This window comes from Lipotes vexillifer, unplaced genomic scaffold (assembly GCF_000442215.2).
Source record: "Lipotes vexillifer unplaced genomic scaffold, Lipotes_vexillifer_v1.1 scaffold1417, whole genome shotgun sequence".
NCBI classification, from domain to species: Eukaryota; Metazoa; Chordata; class Mammalia; order Artiodactyla; family Lipotidae; genus Lipotes; species Lipotes vexillifer.
In genome coordinates, this window is record NW_006778171.1 from 499,425 (window position 1) to 521,182 (window position 21,758).

At 46.0% G+C, this 21,758-nt stretch overlaps 1 protein-coding gene across 1 annotated transcript in view; it reads right to left on the reverse strand.

Annotated features, from left to right (window-relative positions):
• Positions 1–9,125: 9,125 nt before the first annotated feature.
• The window catches only part of SLC2A9 (solute carrier family 2 member 9), a 187,766-nt gene continuing 175,133 nt past the window's right edge, over positions 9,126–21,758 (reverse strand). The window contains 3 exon segments of the mRNA XM_007451507.1: positions 9,126–9,213; positions 9,215–9,378; positions 20,977–21,104. Of these exon segments, the coding sequence (XP_007451569.1) occupies positions 9,126–9,213; positions 9,215–9,378; positions 20,977–21,104 (380 nt within the window).

Consider the following 21,758-nt stretch of genomic DNA (forward strand, 5'->3'; position numbering starts at 1 on the left):
TTTCCCCACACGGCCAGTTACCACTTCTGTCCCTCTGGTCAGATAGGGAGGATTTCTCTTAGAGCTTTTTCTGCCAGTGCTTATTGGGCAGTTCTGGGAATTGTCTGTTCAGGAGTATAAGCCAAGAGATATGGGAGGAAAAAATGCAAAATTCTCACTGCCATATTTGTTGTTTTTCAAGTTTTGATTTCCCTTGTCAATTTGCCTGCTATAATTTATTTTGAGAGTTCTTGTATACTTGTATTACATATTATATCCAGGGTTTTTAGTTATAATCAGTGAAAGGGGTGGAATGTGCTTATTTCATCTTAACCAGAGCCAGAAGCTGGATGAGTTACTTTTCTTTCAGTGAACTTGAAAAGAAAAAATGTCAACCTCCATGGCTTGGAGATGAAAGAATAGGTAAAATAGTAAGACCAGGACCTAATCTCTAAGACCTCAGCAAGAATTAGGACAGAAGGTCTGTTAATTTGAGTAGATTCCTTTAGGGTCCATGAATGGATACAGGGTGCTGTAAATGGTTAGTACCTTTCAGCAAAGCACGAGAGCCCGTGTCGCCAGCCTCATGGAAATGCTCATCTCTCTGACTCACCATTCCCCATTATCTTTCAGTATCTGAAAAACAGCTCTGCACATGAAGAGTTCACTGCAGTGGATAGAAGAATATGAGCAAAAGGCCTGAAAATTGAGATGATGCATTTGACTTAATATAAAATGGAAAAAACAGAAGATAGGTAAGAGTTGTAAATTGTGCTTTATGTATTCTGTGATTATGAGAGGATAAATAATAGACCAGAAAAGGACAGAGATGTATAAAAATTAAAATGACAGTGTTGGGGAGAATGAAACATATGAGCTTATGGGTGTCTTATTGTTTTCTTTTTCAAAAATTTTCTTAATGCTGTTCTACTAACTTTTCAACTGTAAAATGTAAAAATGATTCCTGGTCTGTTGCCTGATAGTCTCCTTTCTCATTCCACTTCTATCATTATTTTGGGAAGACTTTCTGATTCTCATCTCTCACTCCAACCCCAGATAAGGTGGTCCTGTTGCATGTTCCCATATCACTGTGTCCCTCCTCCCCCAAGTGCTGATGACACTTCCCTGTTAACACTTCTATGATTTTCCATCTCCTGTGGAGACATGAGCTAATGCAGACAAAGACAGTGTGTTTTCTTCCTCACTGACGTATCCTCAGGGCCTGGTATATGGCAGGTACGTAATAAACACGGAGTGACTAAATACTCAAGTCTAAAAATGAAAGAGAACACCCAAAAGCTAATATTTCTTTTTAAGTCAAATTTGACTTTTTTTTGGTTTCAGCCACTTTTTGTACCCACATATCATTTTCTCTCCATATTGACAAACACTGTCCAAAATTTCCAGCCGAACCAAAGCTGGATGGTATGGTGCATTGAGTTGGCAATCAACCAAAGGAGAGGCCCAGTGATGAAAGAACATTCTGTAGGAAAGGAAAATCAGAACTCAAGTTTTGGCTAAGGCCTATTCTGTCAAGAATGATCAGAAATACGGAAGGGATTATGGCTGAACGGATTCCAATGGTGTTGCCAGGTCCAGGGCTTTTTTCCCCTCTGGCCAAGCTCTTTCTACTGTGACATACTAAATTCAAGTACTTTGCATTTGTTTCACTCTGGAGGCAAGTATAGGGAAGCACCCAAACCATAAGGCATGCACTATAATGTTAGGCTGCACGTGTTTCCACCCGAACAATGCTAGCATAGAAGGGTTGGAAGAGCCCTTAAGTGTACTGCCAACATCTACTCCTAACAACTTCCTCCCAAATTGACACTTAGATTTCCTCAACGGTCAAGGCAAGTAATCAACCGAAGTTTGCTTGTGACTTTGAGTAATGGTGAACTCACTACCTGTGACAGTTAATTTTGTGTGTCAAAAATTATTGGTCTTGGGGTGCCCAGATATTTGTTTAAACATTGTTCCTGTGAGGGTCTTTCTGGTACCAGGGCACACGTCTAGCATGTGAATCTTAGACTGTGATGAAGATTGCCCTCCTCAATGTGGGTGGGCATCATCCAGTCTGTTGAAGGCCTGAATAGAACAGAAGGGCAAAAGAGGGGAGAATTCACTCAACCTGACTGATTGAACTGGGGCATAGGTCTTCTTCTGCCCTCAGACTGGAACTTATGTCATCGATATGCCTGGCTTTCAGTTCTTTGGACTCTGACTGGAATTACACCACTAGCTTTCCTTGGTCTCTAGCTTGCAGATAGCAGATTGTGGGACTTCTCAGACTCTATGATCATGTGAGCCAATTCCTCTTAATAAATCTCTATATTTATGCTACTGGTTCTCTTCTTCCAGAGAACCCTGATGAATATAGGTTTTGGTACCAGGAGTAGTTCTCAGTAAACAGAATTTTAAGGATGAGTTGTTTGAATTGGTTCTGGGGTTTCTGGAATTGGCGCTCGGATCTGATTAGATTTAAAGATGCTAATGACTCTATCTCCAGTAGTAAAGAGAGCACTGGTTGTCCATGCATGATCTGGCAATGGAGATATGTCAGATATTTCCATTGGATTCTCCTCATCAACCACTTACATCAAGCAAAGAGTGGGGTGACTGTATATGATTCTTTTGAACATTTTTTGTAAACGATTATAATGAGGTAGGCTGGCATGAAAGAAAAGGATGAGTTTAGGGATTTGAATTCCCAGCTCAAACACTATATAAATGACCTAAAAGCTTCTATGTGTGCCCTGAAGGAGACCCTTATATCCTGTAGCTGCAGGACTGAGATTGCTGAAAACCAAACACAAAATCTCATCCTGTGGCCAGCTGGATTATAATGCACGTTGAACTCCCAGCCTCACAGGGTGTCTACTGTTAAAGTGAGGGCATTGACTGTGATCCTGTAAGTTGGGATGAGGACAGGTGGGAGGATCTTGATGAAGCTAGGGACATCAAGCACCTAAACTCTGATGAGTCTTCTGTGCCGGTGGAAGAGGTCACCCTATCCCCAGCAGAAGTGACCTTCCCACCTCCAGTAGAAGCAGACTCCCCATCCCCAATGGGTAGTGTCTTCTGCACCCACAGTGGTATTGGCCTTTGCATTTCTGTCCAAGAGGGTTAACTTTGCATTGCCTGGGAAACTGTAATGGCCTCTCACCACCCCTCTTTCTTCTAGACTCAAGTCCCAGCAGGCCCCTAAAGATGAGATACAAGTGTGGCCCATGGAGGTGTGCCACACTCCTAAAGAACAGCTTGAGTTTTCTAATTCAACAGACATAAATATTGGGACCATGTGTTGGAATGGATGTCAAAGGTGTGGGATAATGGTAGGAGGACCATAAAGTTGGATCAGGCTGAACTTACTGATATGGACCCAGCAGAGTTCTGCAACTAATGTTGTAACTCAGGGAGTTAGAAAGAGCTCCAATGGTTAGCTTGGCTGGTTGGCTGAAATATGGATACAAAAAAGGTGGCCCACAGTGGGCAAATTAGAAATGCTGGACCTTCCTTTGTTTAATGTAGGGATTCAAGGTTTTAGGGAGATTGGCAAGTTAGAGTGGATTTGTCATTTAAGACCTCTTCACCCATACTGGGAGGGTCCAGAAAACATACATTTGACCAATACTTTGAAAAATATAGAATTCTTGAAGAGCTAAATGATTATTCTCTATAGACAAGACCTTACAATGGGAACTGCAGTCAATGAATTGGAAAGCTAAATGCAATGGGAGTAATTGGATCCCAGGGTGACCATGGCCAAGTGCTGGCACTTAGTTGCCAAAGTCAAGGTGGGCTGGGTTACCATAACTGGCAGTAGAATCAAAGCAGCAGTCAGAATAGTCTGACTAGCATAGACCTTATGGCATTGGCTAGTTGATCATGGTGTTCCTGGAAGTGAAATAGATAGAAAGCCTAGTAAATTCTTACTTGATCTGTGTTAGCAGAAAAGTTCTAGACCAAGTAAACAAAAGTCTAAAAACAGAGACACAGCCTCTCATTCTATTCTCAGAATTCCTTGAATGAAGGGGAGGCTGGTTCCCCTTGAAGAAAGATCCTGGTACAATACCAAAAACGTATCCTGTTAATCTTTCTTCCAGCCTATCCTTAAGTGACCTACAAGTTTACCAAGGTAACTGTAAGTTAGGAAAGAGAATAATCGGCCTCTGGGGACTACTGGATGGGCTCTGCCCTGATATTAAGTCGAGGAGACCCAAAACATCACTGTGGTCCACCAGTCAGGGTAGGAGCTTATGGAGGCCAGGTGATCAATGGAGTTTTAGCTCAGGTCCATCTCACAACTGGGTCCAGTGGGTCTCCTAACCCACCCTGTGATTATCTTCCTAGTTCTCAGCACAAAATTGGGATAGATATACATCAGCAGATCCCCACGTTGATTCCATGACCTGTGGAATGAAGACTATTATGGTGCAAAGAGGAAGCCATTAGAACTGCCTCTACCTAGGAAAACAGTAAACCCAAAGCAATATCAAATTCCTGGAGGGACTGCAGAGATTACTGTCCCCAAGAAGGACTTGAAAATGCAGGGGTGGTGATTCCCACCACATCCTTATTCAACTTCTTTATTCTGTCTGTGCAGAAGACAGATGGATCTTGGAGAATAACAGTGGATTATTATAAGCTTAATCAGGTGGTGACTCCAACTGCAGCTGCTGTACTAGACGTGGGTTCATTGCTTGAGCGATGAACACATCCACTGGTACCTGGCATGCAGCTATTGATCTGGAAAATGCTTTTTTGTTGACACCTGTTAGGACCATCAGAAGCAGTTTGCTTTCAGCTGGCAAGGCCATCAATACACCTTCATTATCCTTCCTCAGGGGTTTATCATTTCTCCAGCGCTTTGTCACAATTTAGTTCACAGGGACCTTGGCTGTCTTCTCCTTCCACAAGATATCACACCAGTCCATTACATGGATGACATTGTGCTTATTGGACCCAGTGAGCAAGAAGTAGCAAGGACTCTAGACTTATTGGTAATACATTTGCATGGCAGGGGATGGGAAATAAATCTGACAAAAATTCAGGTGCCTTCTGCCTCAGTAAAACTTCTAGGAGTCCAGTGGTGTGGGGCACGTCAAATGTTGCTTCTAAAGTGAAGGCTAAGTTGTTACATCTGGTTCCCCCTACAACCAAAAAAGAGGCACAATGCCTAGTGTGCCTCTTGGGATTTTGGAGACCACACATTCTACATTTGGGTGGATTACTCTGGCCCACCTACTGAAAAGCTGCTAGTTTTGAATGGGGCCCAAGATAAGGCTCTGCACCAGCTCCAGGCTGCTGTGCTCTGCTACTTGGGCCACCAGATCCAATGATACTTGAAGTCTCAATGGCAGAGAAGGATGCTATTTGGAGTCTTTGGCAGCCCCTCTAAGTGAATCCCAGCATAGGACCTTAGGAATTTGGTGTAGAACCTTGCCATCCTCTGTGGATAACTTCTCTCTTTTTGTGAAACAGCTCTTGGTCTGCTACTGGCCTTAGTAGAAACTGAACACTAGACCGTGGGCTACCAAGTTACAACTTGACCTGAGTTGCCAATCATGACCCACTAAGCCATAAGTCCTATTATCCAGTGGAAATGGTGTATATGCGATCAGCCTTGAGCAGGCCCTGAAGACACAAGTTACACCAAGAAGTAGCCGAGATGCCCACGGTCCCCACTCGGACTGTGCTGCCTCCTCTCTCCCAGTCTGCACCAGTGGCCCCATGAGGAGTTCCCTACAGTCAGTTGACAGAGGAAGAGAGTCTTCTCTTCCTGGTTTACAGACGGTTCTGCATGATATGCAGGCAACACCCCAAAGTGGACACAGCTGCAGCAAGACAACCCCTCTCTGGGACATCGCTGAAGGACAGTGGTAAAGTGAAACCCTACTGCTGGGCAGAATTTGGGCAGTGCGCTTGGTTGTTCACTTTACTTGGAAAGAGAAATGGCCAGTCACGTTATTATGTAGCAATTCATGGGCTGTCGTCAATGGTCTAGCTGCATGGCCAGGGATTTGGAAGGAACGTGATTGGAAGATCAGTGACAAGGAAATTTGGGGAAGAGGTATGTGGATAGAACTCTGTGAATGGGCAAAAAGTGTGAAGATATTTGTATCCCATGTGAATGATCATCAAAGGATGACCTCATCAGAGGAAAACTTTAATAATCAAATGGATAGAATGACCCATTTGGTGGATTCCGGTCAGTCACTTTCCCCAGCCACCCTTGTCATCTCCCAATGGGCTCATCAACAAAGAAGCCATGGTGGCAGGAGCCGAGGTGTACACGGGCTCAGCCACATGGACTTCCAGTAACCAAGGCTGACCTGGCTACGGCCAAGGCTGAGTGCCCCACCAGGCAGCAGCAAAGACTGAGTCCCCAGTATGGCACCATTCCCCTAGGTGATCAGCCAGCTACCTGGGGTAGGTTGATTACATCGTACCACTTTCATCATGGAAGGGGCAGTGTTTTGTCCTTACTGGAATAGAAAATTACTCTGGACACAGATTTGTTTACTCTGCGCACAGTGTTTCTTATACACCCATGGAATTATGGAATCTTTTTCCACCATGACGACATCCATATAGAATTACTTCTGATCAAGGAACTCACTTCACAGCAAAAGAGGTACAGTGATGGGCTCATGCTCATGGGATTCACTGGTCTTACCATGTTCTTACCATCCTGAAGCAGCTGGCTCCATAGAATGCTGGAATGGACTTTTGAAGACTTGTTAACAGTGCCAGCTAGGTGGCAATACCTTGCAGAGCTGGGGCAAAGTTCCCTATAAGGCTGTGTATGCTCTGAATCCGTGTCCAGTATGGTGCTGTTTCTCCCATAGCACAGATTCACGGGTCCAGGAATCAAGGGGTGGAAATGGGAGCGGTATAATTCACTCTTACCCCCAGTGACCCCCTAGCAAATTGTTTGTTTCCCGTTCCTGCAGCCTTATGCTCTGCTGGCTTAGGAGTCTGAGTTCCGGGAGGAGGAATCCTTCCACTGGGATGTACAATAATGATTCCACTGAGACTGTCACCCAGCCACTTTGGGCTCCTCATGCCTCTGAATCAACAAGCAAACAGTAAAAGGGACATACCGAGCTGTCTAGGGTGACTGATCCAGACCACCAAGGGGAAATTGGATGACTGTTCCACAGCGGAGGTAAGGGAGAGTGTCTGGAAACAGCAGATCCCTTAGGGCATCATTAGTATTACCAAGCCCTGTGATTAAGGGTCACGAAAAACTATAACAACCCAATTGTCACTGGATTAATAATGGCCCAGATCCTTCAGGAAAGAAGGTTTGGGTCACCCTACCAGATAAAGAACCAGGACCAGTTGAGGTGTTTGCTGAAGGCCAAGGGAATACAAAACGTGGAAGAAGGTAGTGATAACACCAACTATGACCATATGACCAGTTACGGAATGAAGATTGTAATTATCATGAGTATTTATTTCCTCACTTTATGAACAGGTTCATATTTCTCTCCGTAGATCTAACAATATCCTCGTTTTCTTTCTTTTATTTCCTCACCATGTAACCTAAGATGTATTGACCTTATATCATAGTACTTAAGTAATGTTAATTTTGCCTCATAGCATTTCAGTTATGAAGAATCAAGGACTTTACCTCCTCTTCTGGAGAAAGGGTTAGTGAACTTTTGGTTGAACATAGGATGGTTCTATCATGTTAGGCAGATTTATGACCTCGTTATGGTCTTTGTTTGGAGTCTGAGTATGATTTAAAGAGATGCATATAGGTGCCAAGTTGACAAGCGGTGGACTTGTGATGTTTAATTTTGTGTGTCAACTTGACTGGATCATGGGGTGCCCAGATATTTGGTTAAACATTATTTCTGGGTGTGTCTGCAAGGGTAATTTGGATGGAATTAGTATTTGAATTGGTAGACTGAGTGAAGCAGATTGCCCTTCCCAATGTGGGTGGAAATCCAATCTACTGAGGGCCTGAATAGAGCTAAAAGGTGGAGAAAGGGAGGATTTGCTCCCAGCCTGATGGCTGAGCTAGGACACTGATCTCCAGCCCTTGGGCTGGAACTTACACCATCAGCGCTTCTCTTCTCAGGCCTTCAGACCTGGAGTAGAACTCACATCACTGGTTACCCTGGTTCTCAGGCCTTTGGCTTTCTTGGGTCTCTAGCTTGCATGTGGCAGACTGTGGGACTTCTCAACCTCTGTAATTGTGTGAACCAACTCCTCATAATAAATTACATATATACATATATATATTTTTTTCCCGTTCTTCCGAATAACCCTGACTAATATATTATCTTTCAGGTAAATCTCTTCTAAGATTGGCAACCATAAAGCATGTGTGATACTCTCACTCTATACCTGTGGCAGACATCACTAATCAATCACAGTGTTCCTTTCCTCCAAGCTTAGGTTTAACTTCAGAATCATTCTTAACATTGTTTTTTTTCAACTGAACAGTGTTAAATTTGCAGTCCCTGCCTCAACTTCTGGGAAGTTACTACTCATGTCTGCGTCTCTAGGTCTTCTACATATTGATCCCCTTTACGCCCTCTGTGAGCACATCTGATACTCAGAGGTGAAGATATTTCTGGAGCCCCACGGGACAGCCTGGGAGAGACGGGACCTGGAGGGTGGTGGGTTGGTATCAGCCTCTCCTGAGTCTGAGATCCACAAGGTACAGCTAAAGATTGGAAACAGGCATTTATTAGGAGGTATGAAAACCTTCATCCAGGATCAAAGCCAAGGGTCCTTGGATGCTTCAGGATCCAGGCTGAGGGTGGCTCAAGTCTATTTCTGGCAGAGTTGGGACTGGAAACTCAGTATGGATTTCTAGTCCATGGAGTCCTCTGTCAGACTAGATTGTTATTCTTTGAGAAAGCATTCAAATGCTATTTCCCCAATTTCATTTTGAAACCATGGGGCAAGTCAGGAAGAAGGCAGCCATGGATGTCTACAGAAGAATGCTGGATCCACTGAAGCACAGGGTGATTCTTTCCAGCTGCCAGAAGAGTTTGGGGGATTCAGCTGTGAATAAACCCCAGATGGCTGCGATGTTAGGTTAGCAAAGGTTTATTTTTAAATACTTAGTAACGTTAAACTTGCAGGGGGACTCTTCCGTTTCCAAAAATGGTGAGATCATCCATTCAGACAATCCTCTTTTTGACACAATTCTCCAGTGTGGAGGAGGAGTCCGGTTCAGGCCTTCCATTTGTTTTATCATCAGTTACAGCTGTCAACTTTCTTCTCTGGTGGGTAGGCCTTGTTCCTTTTGGCAAATGCCTGGCTGATTTCTGCATGGGTTTTGTTTTTGGTCTCAGGCAGGACAAAATACAAATAGAGAGCACCTGCGAGGCAGATTGCGGCAAAGACCAGGAAACAGTAGGTGTCCAGAATTTTCTGTGGGAAGGCAGAGACAAAAAACATCAGAAAGACAATTGCTAAATTGGCTGTGAAACCATCTCTGGGCTGATTTTTTTTTAATAGTTTCCCATTCATGTATCAATGTTCCTGGATAAAACACTGCAGGTGTGAGACTGGCTCTATGGGCAAGTGTGCCTTATAAATGTCTACATGAGACGTTCTCACATGAGACACGAATGGGTCAGCTTCAAACCCTGGTAAAGATGAGGAAATGGCAATCTTTATTTATTTATTTTGAAAACAAGGCATATAAAAATTACTCATCATGAAAGCAAAATGTGATACTTGCTGAATCTTATCCTAAGTTCATATTTACCATTAACCACATTCTTCCTCCCTCCAATATACACATGAGAAAAGTACAATGTCGAAAGGGAAGTAAAATTCCCCAGTTCATAAAAAAATTCCAGAGTATAGGCTAGGCCAAGATAACACCATTTTTTCTAATATGCAAAAGATTTAACTCACTGCTGCTCTGAGACGTAAGGCTTCTTACAAATAAGAGAGACTAGAAAAAAAGAGAAATGTTGAATACAATCACTTTACTTTATGTATCCTGATTATAGCACTGGAATGACCCTGCCCACTGCACTAGACCTTGAGCTTCTCCGTGACTCAGTCATCTCTGTAGCTCCTGTTCCTATCCAGTGCCTGGCTCATAGTAGTTGATCAATAAATGTTTGTTAAGTAAAAGGCTTTATAGGTTCCAGCTGTCAGGGCTGTGCCTTTTTCATTTAACAAACGTCTACTGATGCAATGATAAGGTGACACTGTCTTTGAATGATAGTTCACAGCAAGCGATATCTTGATTTTAGTCAATTACATGCTATTCTTTGATTTGACAAACATTTAATTTTGGAATATGACATAGTGTTGAAGAACTTGATCTCTGGATCACATCCTAGATGCACCATGTACTGAATCTGAGGCTCTTTGTGCTTCAGTTTCCACTGTTGTAAAATGAGGATAATAATGGTAGTTATAGGTTATTGTGAGAATTAAATGAGGCATTGCCCTGTAGAGGTCATAGAGCGGTCCTGGATGGAGTAAAGAGTCCACACATGGGAGCACTTGGCTGGGAGTGCATGTGCCTTCCCACTTGTCCACAGAGATTCCATGAGTGGAAAACAGAAGGGAGGGGGTGGGCTCTATAGTCAGTTGGGTAGAATTCAAATCCTGGCTCCATCATTTACATGATGTGTCAACACTTAAGATGTGCCATTTAGGATAGAACTTCAATGCACTGATTGAAGTTTCCTCATTTCTAACATGGTGATCTACACCACATATTGTTTTAAAGATGAAATGAGATATATTCAATATGGCTTTCAATGTCTCCACTTGCATGCTGAATGTGCATCTTGACTTACCAAGTCCCAATGGAGCCTTTAAACCTGTTCCTGCTCTGGTCTTACTGGCCTCGGTTGATGGTCCCTCCATCCTGTCATTTGCTTAAGCCAACCAAACACTTATCTTTCTCTCTCACACCCACATCTGCTACATCAGGAGATCACGTCAGCTCTACCTTGACATATATTCTGATTCCGAGCACTTGTTACCACTTCTACTTTTACCATTTTGGTGCAAAGCTATCATCATCTCTGTGTTGGATTGGTAGTATAGCTTCCCAACAGATTTCCCTGCTTCTCCTGTGTCCCAGATTAAGATTATTCTCAAGAGAAGCCACAGTGATTCTGTTGAGCAAAGGACAGAGCGTGTCACTCCTCTGCTCCAAATGCACCATGACACCCCAAGGCAGGTGAGCAAAGCCCAAGTCCCTACCATGGCCTCTAAGCCCAGCACCCACATGGCCCCCTTACTTCTCTGACCTCCCTCTCCCACTCCTTTCTCTGCTCCCACTACACTGCCTTTCTGACACTCCTCCAATAGCCTCAGGATCTTTGCACATGCTCTTCCCTTTTCCTGGAATAATCTTCTACGTCTCTGCACATCCTGCTTTCCCACTCCCCTTCATCTCAGCTTTCTTAGAGAAGTTCTCTCTGACCTCTGTTTCTAAGGGTTCCTCCAGCTCTCCACTTATTCTGCTTCATTGTTCTTTAAACCATTCACCGCTACCCAGCAGGATCGTCACTTGTTTATTAACCCTCTCCCCGACCAGGTGGTAAGCTGCCCGAGGACAGGAGTTGTTATTTTTCTTGTATTTCCAGAACCTGGGAGACTCCTTGACACATAGTAGGTGCTTCACAAATGTTCACTGAATATATAAATGTGCTGAGGCTCAGAGAGCTTCCCTGCTTACCCCGGGCCACACGTGGAGCTGCCTGGGACCTCTCTGCCACCTGCAGAGCTCACACCGGTGGAGCAGCCACCTGCTTCACTTCCTTTCCCAAGAGACCCAATGTGCGGCAACAGGATTTTTCTCACCATTTCACAGAGTTGAGCCAAGAACCCTGCGGTACTGCAGGCATCCTGGGAAAGGACACTACCCACCTCAGGACTCTCAGGGGCCAAGTTATTGGAATATATATCGTGCCAGCAGTCATGTGGCAACCTGGCAATCAACCTGCAAGCTGTGATTGCACTTAATCTGGGAAGAGAAATGCACTTATTAAGCACCTCCTGGGTACCAGCAATATTATAGACATTATCTCATCCGATTCCCATAGCCCACACTGTGATGATACAGCCACTTTCCTTTTTAAAAAAGATGAAATTGAGGATTAGAGAGCTTCTGAAACATGTCCAAAGCCATGTAGGGATCGATGAGAGTCAGGACTTACACCGAAGTGGGCCCGGCTGCAAGCTTACACTCTCTCCATTATTTACCAGGACTCCCTGTCTGGGGTGTGTGTGTGTGTGTGTGTGTGTGTGTGTGTGTGTGTGTGTGGGCAGATAAATGTTACTGGGATCCTTCAGTTTTCCCCAATAGCAGTTGCAAAGCAGATCTTCCTAACCTCTTACAGGTGAGAAAGTGAAGATCAGAAAGGGCAAGTGATTTGCCTGCAGTTACCCAGCTCATAAGGGCCGAGTCTGGAATTTGAACCCCGGTTGGCCTGATATGGAGGCCACTGTATCACTTCCATACCTGCCTCTCTTGGGCAAATTCATTCACTGCAGTTGATCTGGCAAAGTGCCTGGCACAGAGGATATACACGTCACTTTTTCCCTGTCTCCTCTCTTACTTCAAAACAGCTCAGAAATTCACTTTCTGCCCAACTGCTCCTGAGAAGTTACTCAACCCCTCCAAAGTATGGTTGGTATGGGAGGGTAAGTCCAGTGTCCCCCGAGAGAGATTTTAGGCAGCACGTCTGTTGCAGGAAGGACCTTACCTAAGAAGCAATAGACCTCGACTCCAGATTTGACTCTGTCAAACACTCAACTCATCATGGCACCCTGGGAAGCACCCACAACTGGTGTGGGCCTTGTTTTCCCCATTAGTAAAATGGACAAAATCATATTAGAGGTTTTCTGTAAAACACTCACATTCATAAAGCTTAGTTCATAAATTAAAAAAAATAAATCTGGCAACTTTAAAATTAAGAGCATCTGTTCATCAAAAGGTACCATACATAGATGGTTCTTTGGGACACTAGTCCACCATCTTCTTGATCTGCTGGCTTTCCAAATAAAGTCACAATTTTTTGCCCTAACAAAACAAACAAACAAACAAAATAGGGTACCATACAAAGAGTACAAGAGCCACAAATGGAAGTATTGTGATACATAGCAAACAAAGAATTTGTTCCCCAAATTAAAAAAAACAACTCTTATGAATCAATAAGAAAAAGATGACCTAATAGAGAAAATGGCAGAATGTATGAATGAGCGTTTCACGAAAGAGGAAATACAAACGGCAAATAAGCTTGTGAAAAGGTGCTCATTCTCCTTTAGTAATTTGGGATAATAGGAATTAGAGCCATAATTTTATACCATTTCACGCTATCGGATTGGCAAAAATGTGAAAAACCTGACAATGACAATACCAAGTGTTGATGAGCAACACGCATTTTCATACCTGTGGATATACAGTTGAGGCTGTAAATAGCCACGACTACTTTGGAGCATCCCTGGGCCTGACCAAGTCAAGGTGAGTTGTGTGTGTCCTATGACCCAGCAATGACACTCAGAGTGGATCAGTTCTGGAGTGGTGCTGTTTGAATTTAAATTAATTAAAAGTTCAGTTCTTCGGTTGCACTAGCCACGTGCAAGTGTTCAACAGTCGCATGGCTGGTGGCTCCCGCTTTGCATAGCAGACGGCCAACATTCCCGTCAGCACGGAAACTCCTGGGCATTGTACCCGGATGTTTGTAGTAGCACTACGAAGTTTTTATTTTTTTTTTAATTTGTTTTATTGAAGTATAGTATAGATTTATATTGTTGTATAACAGCACTATTTCCAGAGCAAGGAAACGGGAGACAACACCAATGCTCGTGGAAAAGGGAAGGGATAAATAAATTGGGTACGTTCATTCAAAAGATTCTACAGAGTAGTAAAAAACAACGGCCTGTAGCTGGGCAGATGACACAGATGGTGCTCAACAGTATATGTTGAGTAAAAGAACAAGGCACGGAAAATACCTTCAGGATGATTTTCTTTGTATAAATATAAAAACCAGGAAAAGCAAAACACTAGATTGTTAAGGGACACATTCATACAGGGGTCAAATCCTAAAGAAAACCTAGAGAATAATTAGCACAAAATCCCTGCTAGGGATTAGGGAGAGGCAGCCAGGGCATTGCAATAGTTTAAGTTGGCCAACTACATTGATTTTCCCTCCTACTTCTAAATATAATGCATTCTATAATTACAATAATAACAATTTTTCTCTTTGTATATATGAAAGAAAAATATTGCCTGCCATATCAGTAAGCAAAGGATGTTGCAGCCGTCAAGCCATCACATGACAGCCACCCTGAAGGTGAGCCCTGAGGGAAGTCAGGATAGAAACAGAATGCCCGCCATCAAATCATCAGACATTGTAGCACCCCCCGCAACTTTGCACCCTGAAGAAACTCGGGATGAGAAAACACAGGATACTGGCCCCAGATAGCTGAGGTGCATATCAAAGGAATGATTTCAGTGAGCCCAGACTCTTGCATCATCTCATACATAGAAAAGCGCTAAATTTCCTAACTTGAGATAATCTGGTTTTCTTTTAATTAACAGCAATCTTCTGATGTTCCGACTACCTGGTCTTTGTTGCAAAAACCCCTATATATCCTGGGTCCCCCCTTGCCTCTTCAGAGCAGTCTGTCAGAGCTATCTGAGATGCTGTGTCCCGGGCTTAAGTCCTCAGTTTTGTCCACCGAATAAAACATAACTCTCAACTTTCAGGTTGTGCATTTTTTTCAGTCGATATGTATATGATGCATTTCATACTCTCTTGCGTATGATGTGTTTCATAACATAATTAAAATATACATATATAAATATACATTTAATAGTGTAACTGAAAGAGCCTAAACCCAAGGAGTAATTCACTCATGGTGAACAGGTATCAAAAGGAATCTTACCAAAGGAAAGCTCTAAAGCTGGAGTCAGAGGTAAGCACTTTAGTTAAAGAAAAAAAAAAAAATTCTCCAGGATGCAGGGCTCATCTTCCCAGGTGGTTCAGCTGAGGACCAGTCTGGAAGTAGAGGCAGGACCCTGAGGTCCTGAGGATCCCCTGGGAGCCTCAGAGGAAACAGAAGTAGGAACAGTAGAACTTTATCAGTTGTAGGTGTCTGGCCCTTTCACCTGGGTAAACTTCCTTCTCCAACTTATGAAAATGTTATAAGCTATAGTTACCTCCTTTCTCTGAATACACCCATTGCATTGGGTTATTACAAATGATCATGAAAGTGTTCCATATTCTTTAATATGGAGAAACAAATTTTCTTTTGAGAATGCACTATACCACCAAATTATGCTAAAAATATTAGGCAATTGTGGCAAAGTGCTACTTTCAGGGAAAGATCCTTGAGAATAAAGAGAAATCTCAGCTTTCTTCTACTCCAGTTTATCAGAAAGATGTGAAAACACAGCAGCTCTTTAAAGCTGCCAGCTTCCCTGAACAAGGAAAGTAGATGCGACGTACAGTGCTGGGAACAAAGTCACCAGCTCTGACAAATTAGTCCTGGATTCCTTTGCATATCAGCCGTGTTGGGTGTGGACACGGGGAGAGGCACGGGTACTGCCTAGAAATCTAGTCATCAAAAGCCATAAGCTCTAGAGGTAACAAAATGATAACCTGGTGTAATTCTGGGCTCAGTTTAGAGGTAGCCATCAAACAGATGATCAAAAGCAAAAAGCGTTCTGAGTTAGAATGAACAATTCCTGCAATAGTAGCTCCATCCCCCAGAACTGATCAGAAGCAGTCTTTCTGACTTAGAAGACTTCTCTTCATCTTTCACACTGGGTCCAAGCATGTCCACAGACCTCTACAGGGCATGTCCCACTCTATGCGAGTTGGCGGCATCCCAATTGCCGTCTCCCTGGGGACAGAGGCACATGTGAGCCACCCGGGGTTCATACCTGTCCCCTCCCACAGCCCACCACCGCCCTGGCTTAGAGCCTCCCAAGGCTGTGTCCCCAGACCCTCGAGCAATGCCTGGCATGTTGTAGACTTGGCAAGCGTTTATAGAATGAATGAATAAATGAATGAATATGTGCATTTTGAAGTCTAGGTGGTTTCTTTGGTGGGGGCGCCTTGGAGGGTCTAGAGAGACTGGGCTTTGAATGTTGGTCCTACTCTTCAGTAACACCGTGATCTTGGCCCGGTCGTGACACTCAGTGTTACTTCAATGAGACCAAGTGTGCCCTGTGCCCCGTTGTGGGTCCTTGACAGACGTTACCTCCCACTCAGCCATTCATTTGGTCGAGACCAGGCCTCAGGCCACACATCTGGATACAGTGTAGCTTAGGGCCCGGCCTGCAGGCTCTGGTCGCCTTGCTCCAGAGACAGACACAGAAGTTGACCCTCATAGGCCCACAGTCTAGGCCAGTACAAGGGGCGGGCTCTAAGGATTGGATTTGGAACGATGGAATCGCCCACCTCCAGCGGCCCTGAGACTCCTGTATCCAGAGGACTCCAAGCGAAGGCTTCCTGACGGCCTGGCAGAGGGGCAGTGAGGGGATTCACGCACTCACAGCGGGTCCCCTGCCTACACTGGGTTGGGCCAGGTCCTCACAAGTCTCTTGTTTCCCACGAGATCCTGCCAGCTTTTCACGACTTCCTGCAGACATTTCCAGGCAAGGTCAAGGTCAAGGTCAAGGTAGGTGGTCCCTTTCTTTTTTTTTTTTTTTTTTTTTTTTTTTGCGGTACGCGGGCCTCTCACCGTTGTGTCCTCTCCCGCTGCGGAGCACAGGCTCCGGACGCGCAGGCCCAGCGGCCATGGCTCACGGGCCCAGCTGCTCCGTGGCATGTGGGATCTTCCCAGACCGGGGCACGAACCCGTGTCCCCTGCACTGGCAGGCGGACCCTCAACCACTGTGCCACCCGGGAAGCCCTAGGTGGTCCCTTTCTGATGTGGGACCCATGCCTCTCTCCAGCTCTAGCCCCAAATGCCAAAGGCGGTGATGCGATATGAGCCCAGCGCCTCCCGGGGAATGGGTCCGAGACCTGTCTTCCAGGCCTTCCCCAGACACTTGTCTTTCTTTGCCACCCCCTCCTACTTCTCCCTGCATTGCCCCAAGCCCTGAAACCCAAGCTTACAAAGAGTGATTCTCCCAACCCTCCCATGACACCTGGGCCCCGACGTGTCTGAGAGGAAACAGCTGGTCTGGATGTTCTAAGATAGGCATGCAGATGTGCATCATTTGTGCCTGGTGGGACCTCGGCTCTTTGGGAGGGTGGCACCCCTTCCACCCCTTAGCCCTTAAACTGGGCTGAGCCCTCCCTCCCCTTATTCCCCTTCTCCAGGCCAGGGGCTCAGCATCCCTGGAGCTGACTTCGCTATGAGATTGTCCTGAAAGTGTGAATGGATGCATTTTTACATGCGGTGACAGTCTTAGCACGCAGCTCTTGCAGGAGGGACATTATAACTCTCGGAGTCCTGGTCCTACTTTGCCCTCAGAGACGTATCATGGCAGGGTGACCCAGCATGAGCTGTGACCCCAGGAACCTCTCAGACTCCCAGGGTTCCCAGGCAGGTGAGCGCCGGGCTGGAAGTGAGCCAGATGGAATGAACATGATCCCCCAACACGTCTTCAAGGCCATCAGAAATTGGGTTATTGTGAAAGGAGCGTGAAACCGGTAACAGAGGAAGAGCACAAGTCCGTGGCCATAACCATGTTCTTACTGAGCTCCGGTGCCTCGGGCAAGTCTCCCAAGCCCGCTGAGCCCAACTTTCCTCCTCGAAAAGTGGGCTCCCTAGCTCCCTAGTCCCTCATCAGGGAAGGACACAAACTTTCTGGCTCTTCCCCTTTGGGACACAAGGCAGCGTGCATTTCCCCTTAGGTAAGGTGTGGTCGTGTGACTTTCAATCATGGAAAGTTGCACAGAACACACGTCACTGCCATGCTAAGGTCTTAAATGGCAGGTGTGAGAGCTGCCACATTCCCTCCACCTGGCATGGGGGCAGTTATTTCAGAGAGAAGGGTCCTGCCAGCCAATATCCCTGAGTCGGGAAGCTCTGGGGCAGAATCTCTAGTCTCCCCTGCAGTGAACATTATCACTGTCCCAGGTGGTTTAACGCCACTGAGGCTTGGGGGCTGTTTCTTCCTGCAGCAAACCCCAGCCCATCCTGACTGATACATGGGGCTGATAAGACTTTCCATGCAGTGGCGTGACTGCACGTGTGACCTGGTACATAGTAAATGCCCAGTTGTGGTCACTGTCCTCTCCTCTAACCTTTCCTTGACATGTAAGCCAGCTGCATATGTTGAGCTAGCATGCACTGAGCATGAATCTGGGCCAGACTCACTGGACTAAGAAAATATCTCAAGGTAAATGCAGTACCGCATTTCTACTTGGGAGAAGCTGTGGATGGGCTACGATTTGCCAAATGAACAACGTGAAATAAAAGTCACAGAAATCCAATTTCAGCTGGAGACCTCTCTGAGCGGTTTGTGTGGTATGTGTGTGTGTGTGTGTGTGTGTGTGTGTGTGTGTGTGTGTGTGTGTGTGTGTGTGTGTGTGTGTGTGTGTGTGTGTGTGTGTGTGTGTGTGTGTGTGTTTGTGTGTGTGACTGTGTGCTTAAAGATAAATTAACTACTCAACCCCAGGTCAAATGGGCTTTTAAAAGAGTCATCTGCTTATAACCAAAGGTTTTTTCCTCCCGTGTCTTACCGATGAGGGTGAGAGAAGGGGTTCAAACCTGGCTCTGTCATTTCTCTGAGCATCTCTCTGAGGCTCCCGGTCTGTAAAGGGAGAAATACAGACCCTACCTCCCAACACTGACAGGGTTGACTAGTGCCTGGCACTCAGCAAGCACCCAGTAAACAGTAGCATTAGTGGCATGTCAGTGCTGTTAACTCCCAAACTGCAGCGGGAAAGTGAGATGCCCTTTATTGGTCTGGGAGTCCAGATGTCTTTCATGCCCCCCCCCACCAAAATCGCTCAGAAGATGTGGCCTACTTCCAGGACACATAAAGCTTAGTTGTGGGTTGTGTGAAGGCTCTAGAATGTCTCACTTAACTTGTAAGGGTGGTGGGGAGATGTGCGTTGGCAAGGAATCGATTTAAAGTGAATTTTCCCCACAATAATGAATATTTTACTGACGCCCTGGCTCTGATGGCTTTGAATCAAAGCAGAAAAAGCCATTTAAGGTTTGAAGTCAATTGAAAAGACAACTTGTGTTCTGGGCCCAGCCGAGCGAAGGTGCCCCGAGGATGGAGTAAATGAACGAAGAGCCGTCTCTAATTCTCTGGTCCATGGCCTCCCCGTGGCACTTACGTTTCAGAGATGCAACGGCTGTAGCCGAGTCAGGACGCTTTAAAAGTTACATAGTGGGCTTCCCTGGTGGCGCAGTGGTTGAGAGTCCGCCTGCCGATGCAGGGGACACGGGTTCGTGCCCCGTTTCGGGAAGATCCCACATGCCGCGGAGCGGCTGGGCCCGTGAGCCATGGTCGCTGAGCCCGCGCGACCGGAGCCTGTGCTCCGCAACGGGAGAGGCCACAACAGTGAGAGACCCGCATACCACAAAAAAACAAAAAAAGAAAAAAAAAAAAGTTACATAGTGCGTCAGCCCCTAACTCTGAGACTGAGACAGAGTGGCACATGGAGAATGTTGACGAGGAAGAGGGGGCAGGGCAGAGCCACCGGGGTGGACAGTGACTCAGGACCTGGGGCTGACCCCATCTACTCCCTGAGCCTCACCTTCTCTGCAGGATGGAGAGGATGAGAAACCACAGCTCAGGGCTGCATGAGGGTGACGTGAATTCATAAAGCCACGTGCAGGGGTCCTGGTTCAGAGTAACTGCGCTACAGTCGGGGATGCAGGAGTACCCATCCCGTGGCCTGCAGCTGGGCCACTGACCTTCACTCAGCCCAGCCTGCAGCAATCTCTGGAATGTGCTGGACTTGGCACTAGTTAATGAAAAGAGGAGGGTTGAATTAGGCCCTGAAAATGGATGGTGGGTTCCTTCTCAGAGGCTTCTGATGGATTCTCACCTTCACCAGTGGTGTCACCTGCTCTCTGGGCAGCAGGGAACCCTGGTGGGAAATAGGGCAGAGAAGCTTGACCCTCCCTCCTGGAATGTAGCTGGGCCCCTTGTTCTGTGCAGAACACTTGTAAAGTCCTTGTCTTTGTGTTCCTGGCCCTGGAGAACTCTCCGATGTTATTTCTTGCCTCTCCTGTCTTTTTTGTTCCTTCTGTTCCAGCCACACTGGCCTCTTTGCTGTTCCTTACACAGTCCAAGCATGGCCCTGCCTCAGGGCCTTTGTACTTGCTGTTTCTCTGCTTGGACATCTCCATTCCCAGGCTGCTCTCTCACTTCACTCAGGTCTCTGCTCTGATGTCACCTCCTTTGAGAGGCCATCCCTGATTGCCCCACCTAAAATAGCATGTCCACCTCTGTTGTTGCTTCCCGTTTCAGCTCCAAGACCATGGAACACAGGCTTTAGTTCCCCTCTAACCTCATTGCCTGAAACAGTGCCAGGCACAAGGTAGGGACTCAGTAAATATGTGTGGAATGGATGAGTGAGTGAATGAATAGATTCACTTTTGCATAAAATAGATTTTATGCAAAAAGAACTTGTATCTGTTTCCTGAGTTATCCTCCTGTCAAGGGTGGTCACCCTTGGGGCAATGACCCCATTAGCTGTGGTGATGCTGGCGACAATGAGGATGCTACATGCGTGGCAGGGTGGCAGCATGCCCTGGAAATATGACACGGACCTTGTCTCACACCAGGACGAGTGCACTGTAAAAATAAAAACCTCCCCGAGGTTTCCCTGCAGACCCTCAGCAATGGGAAGCCCGCTTCTTTTGAGACGGCCCTTAGCATTTAGGAGCAGCTCCCGGACCATGCAGGAGGGAGAAAAAGGATTTAGGATTTAGGCCAAACTACATTTTTGCCATCCTTGGACCAATAGAGTTTCCACTTGAGAGAGGCTCAGCGTCTGCGTTATGAGTCATCCATCACTCGAAGGGGATCTCACTCACGAGCAAGAGCCCCCTTGTTGGTCATACCTGAATGAATGGGAAGAGGAGCCCGACGGCAAAGTTGGAGAGCCAACTGACGGTTCCTGCCACGGTGTAGGCAGCTGGCCGCTGCGATTGTTGGAAGAACTCGCCGGTCAGGATGAAGGGGATGCCGCCTGCAACCAGAGCCAGGGCGCGGATTAATCTCCCTGGGAAGGTCAGGCCGCCAGCACCTATCTCTATGTGGCAGGGGACCGCCACCCGGTAAGAGCCGGCTCTACCTGAGAGAGTGATGCCTTTGGGAGTGGGTGCTGGAGTTACAGCCTGTAACCCCTAAAGGTAACATAAACCATTCCTCTGAGCCGGCCCGCCCAAATGAGAGATGATTCATCCTCTTGGCTTTCCAAATGCCCTCTGAATCAAGCTGTGCTACTGCACAGACTGAGTACGATGTGTATCAACATGATGTACCAGGCAACTGACACTGAGTATATTGTGCTAGGAATGCTTATAATTTATCTTCAGAACAACTGAGTCAGGCAGGTATTGGCTACAGTATTCCCTGGATGAGAAAACTGAAGCTCAGAGAGGTTACTTGACTTAGCCCAGGTCACTCAGCTCCTGAGTAGCAGAGCCAAGATTCAGGTTTGGGACTCAGACCTCCAAATCTCAAGGTTTTTCTGCTAATCATTGCTTGAGAGGAGTCCTTACCTCCTCTCAATTGGATGCCTGGTGGGCCCCAGTCCCTGAGTCGCCCCAGCAATAGCAGAAACGTCATTGTCATGGGGTGGGACAATGCTTTGTTTTGAGAGACTGTCCTGCATGATTGC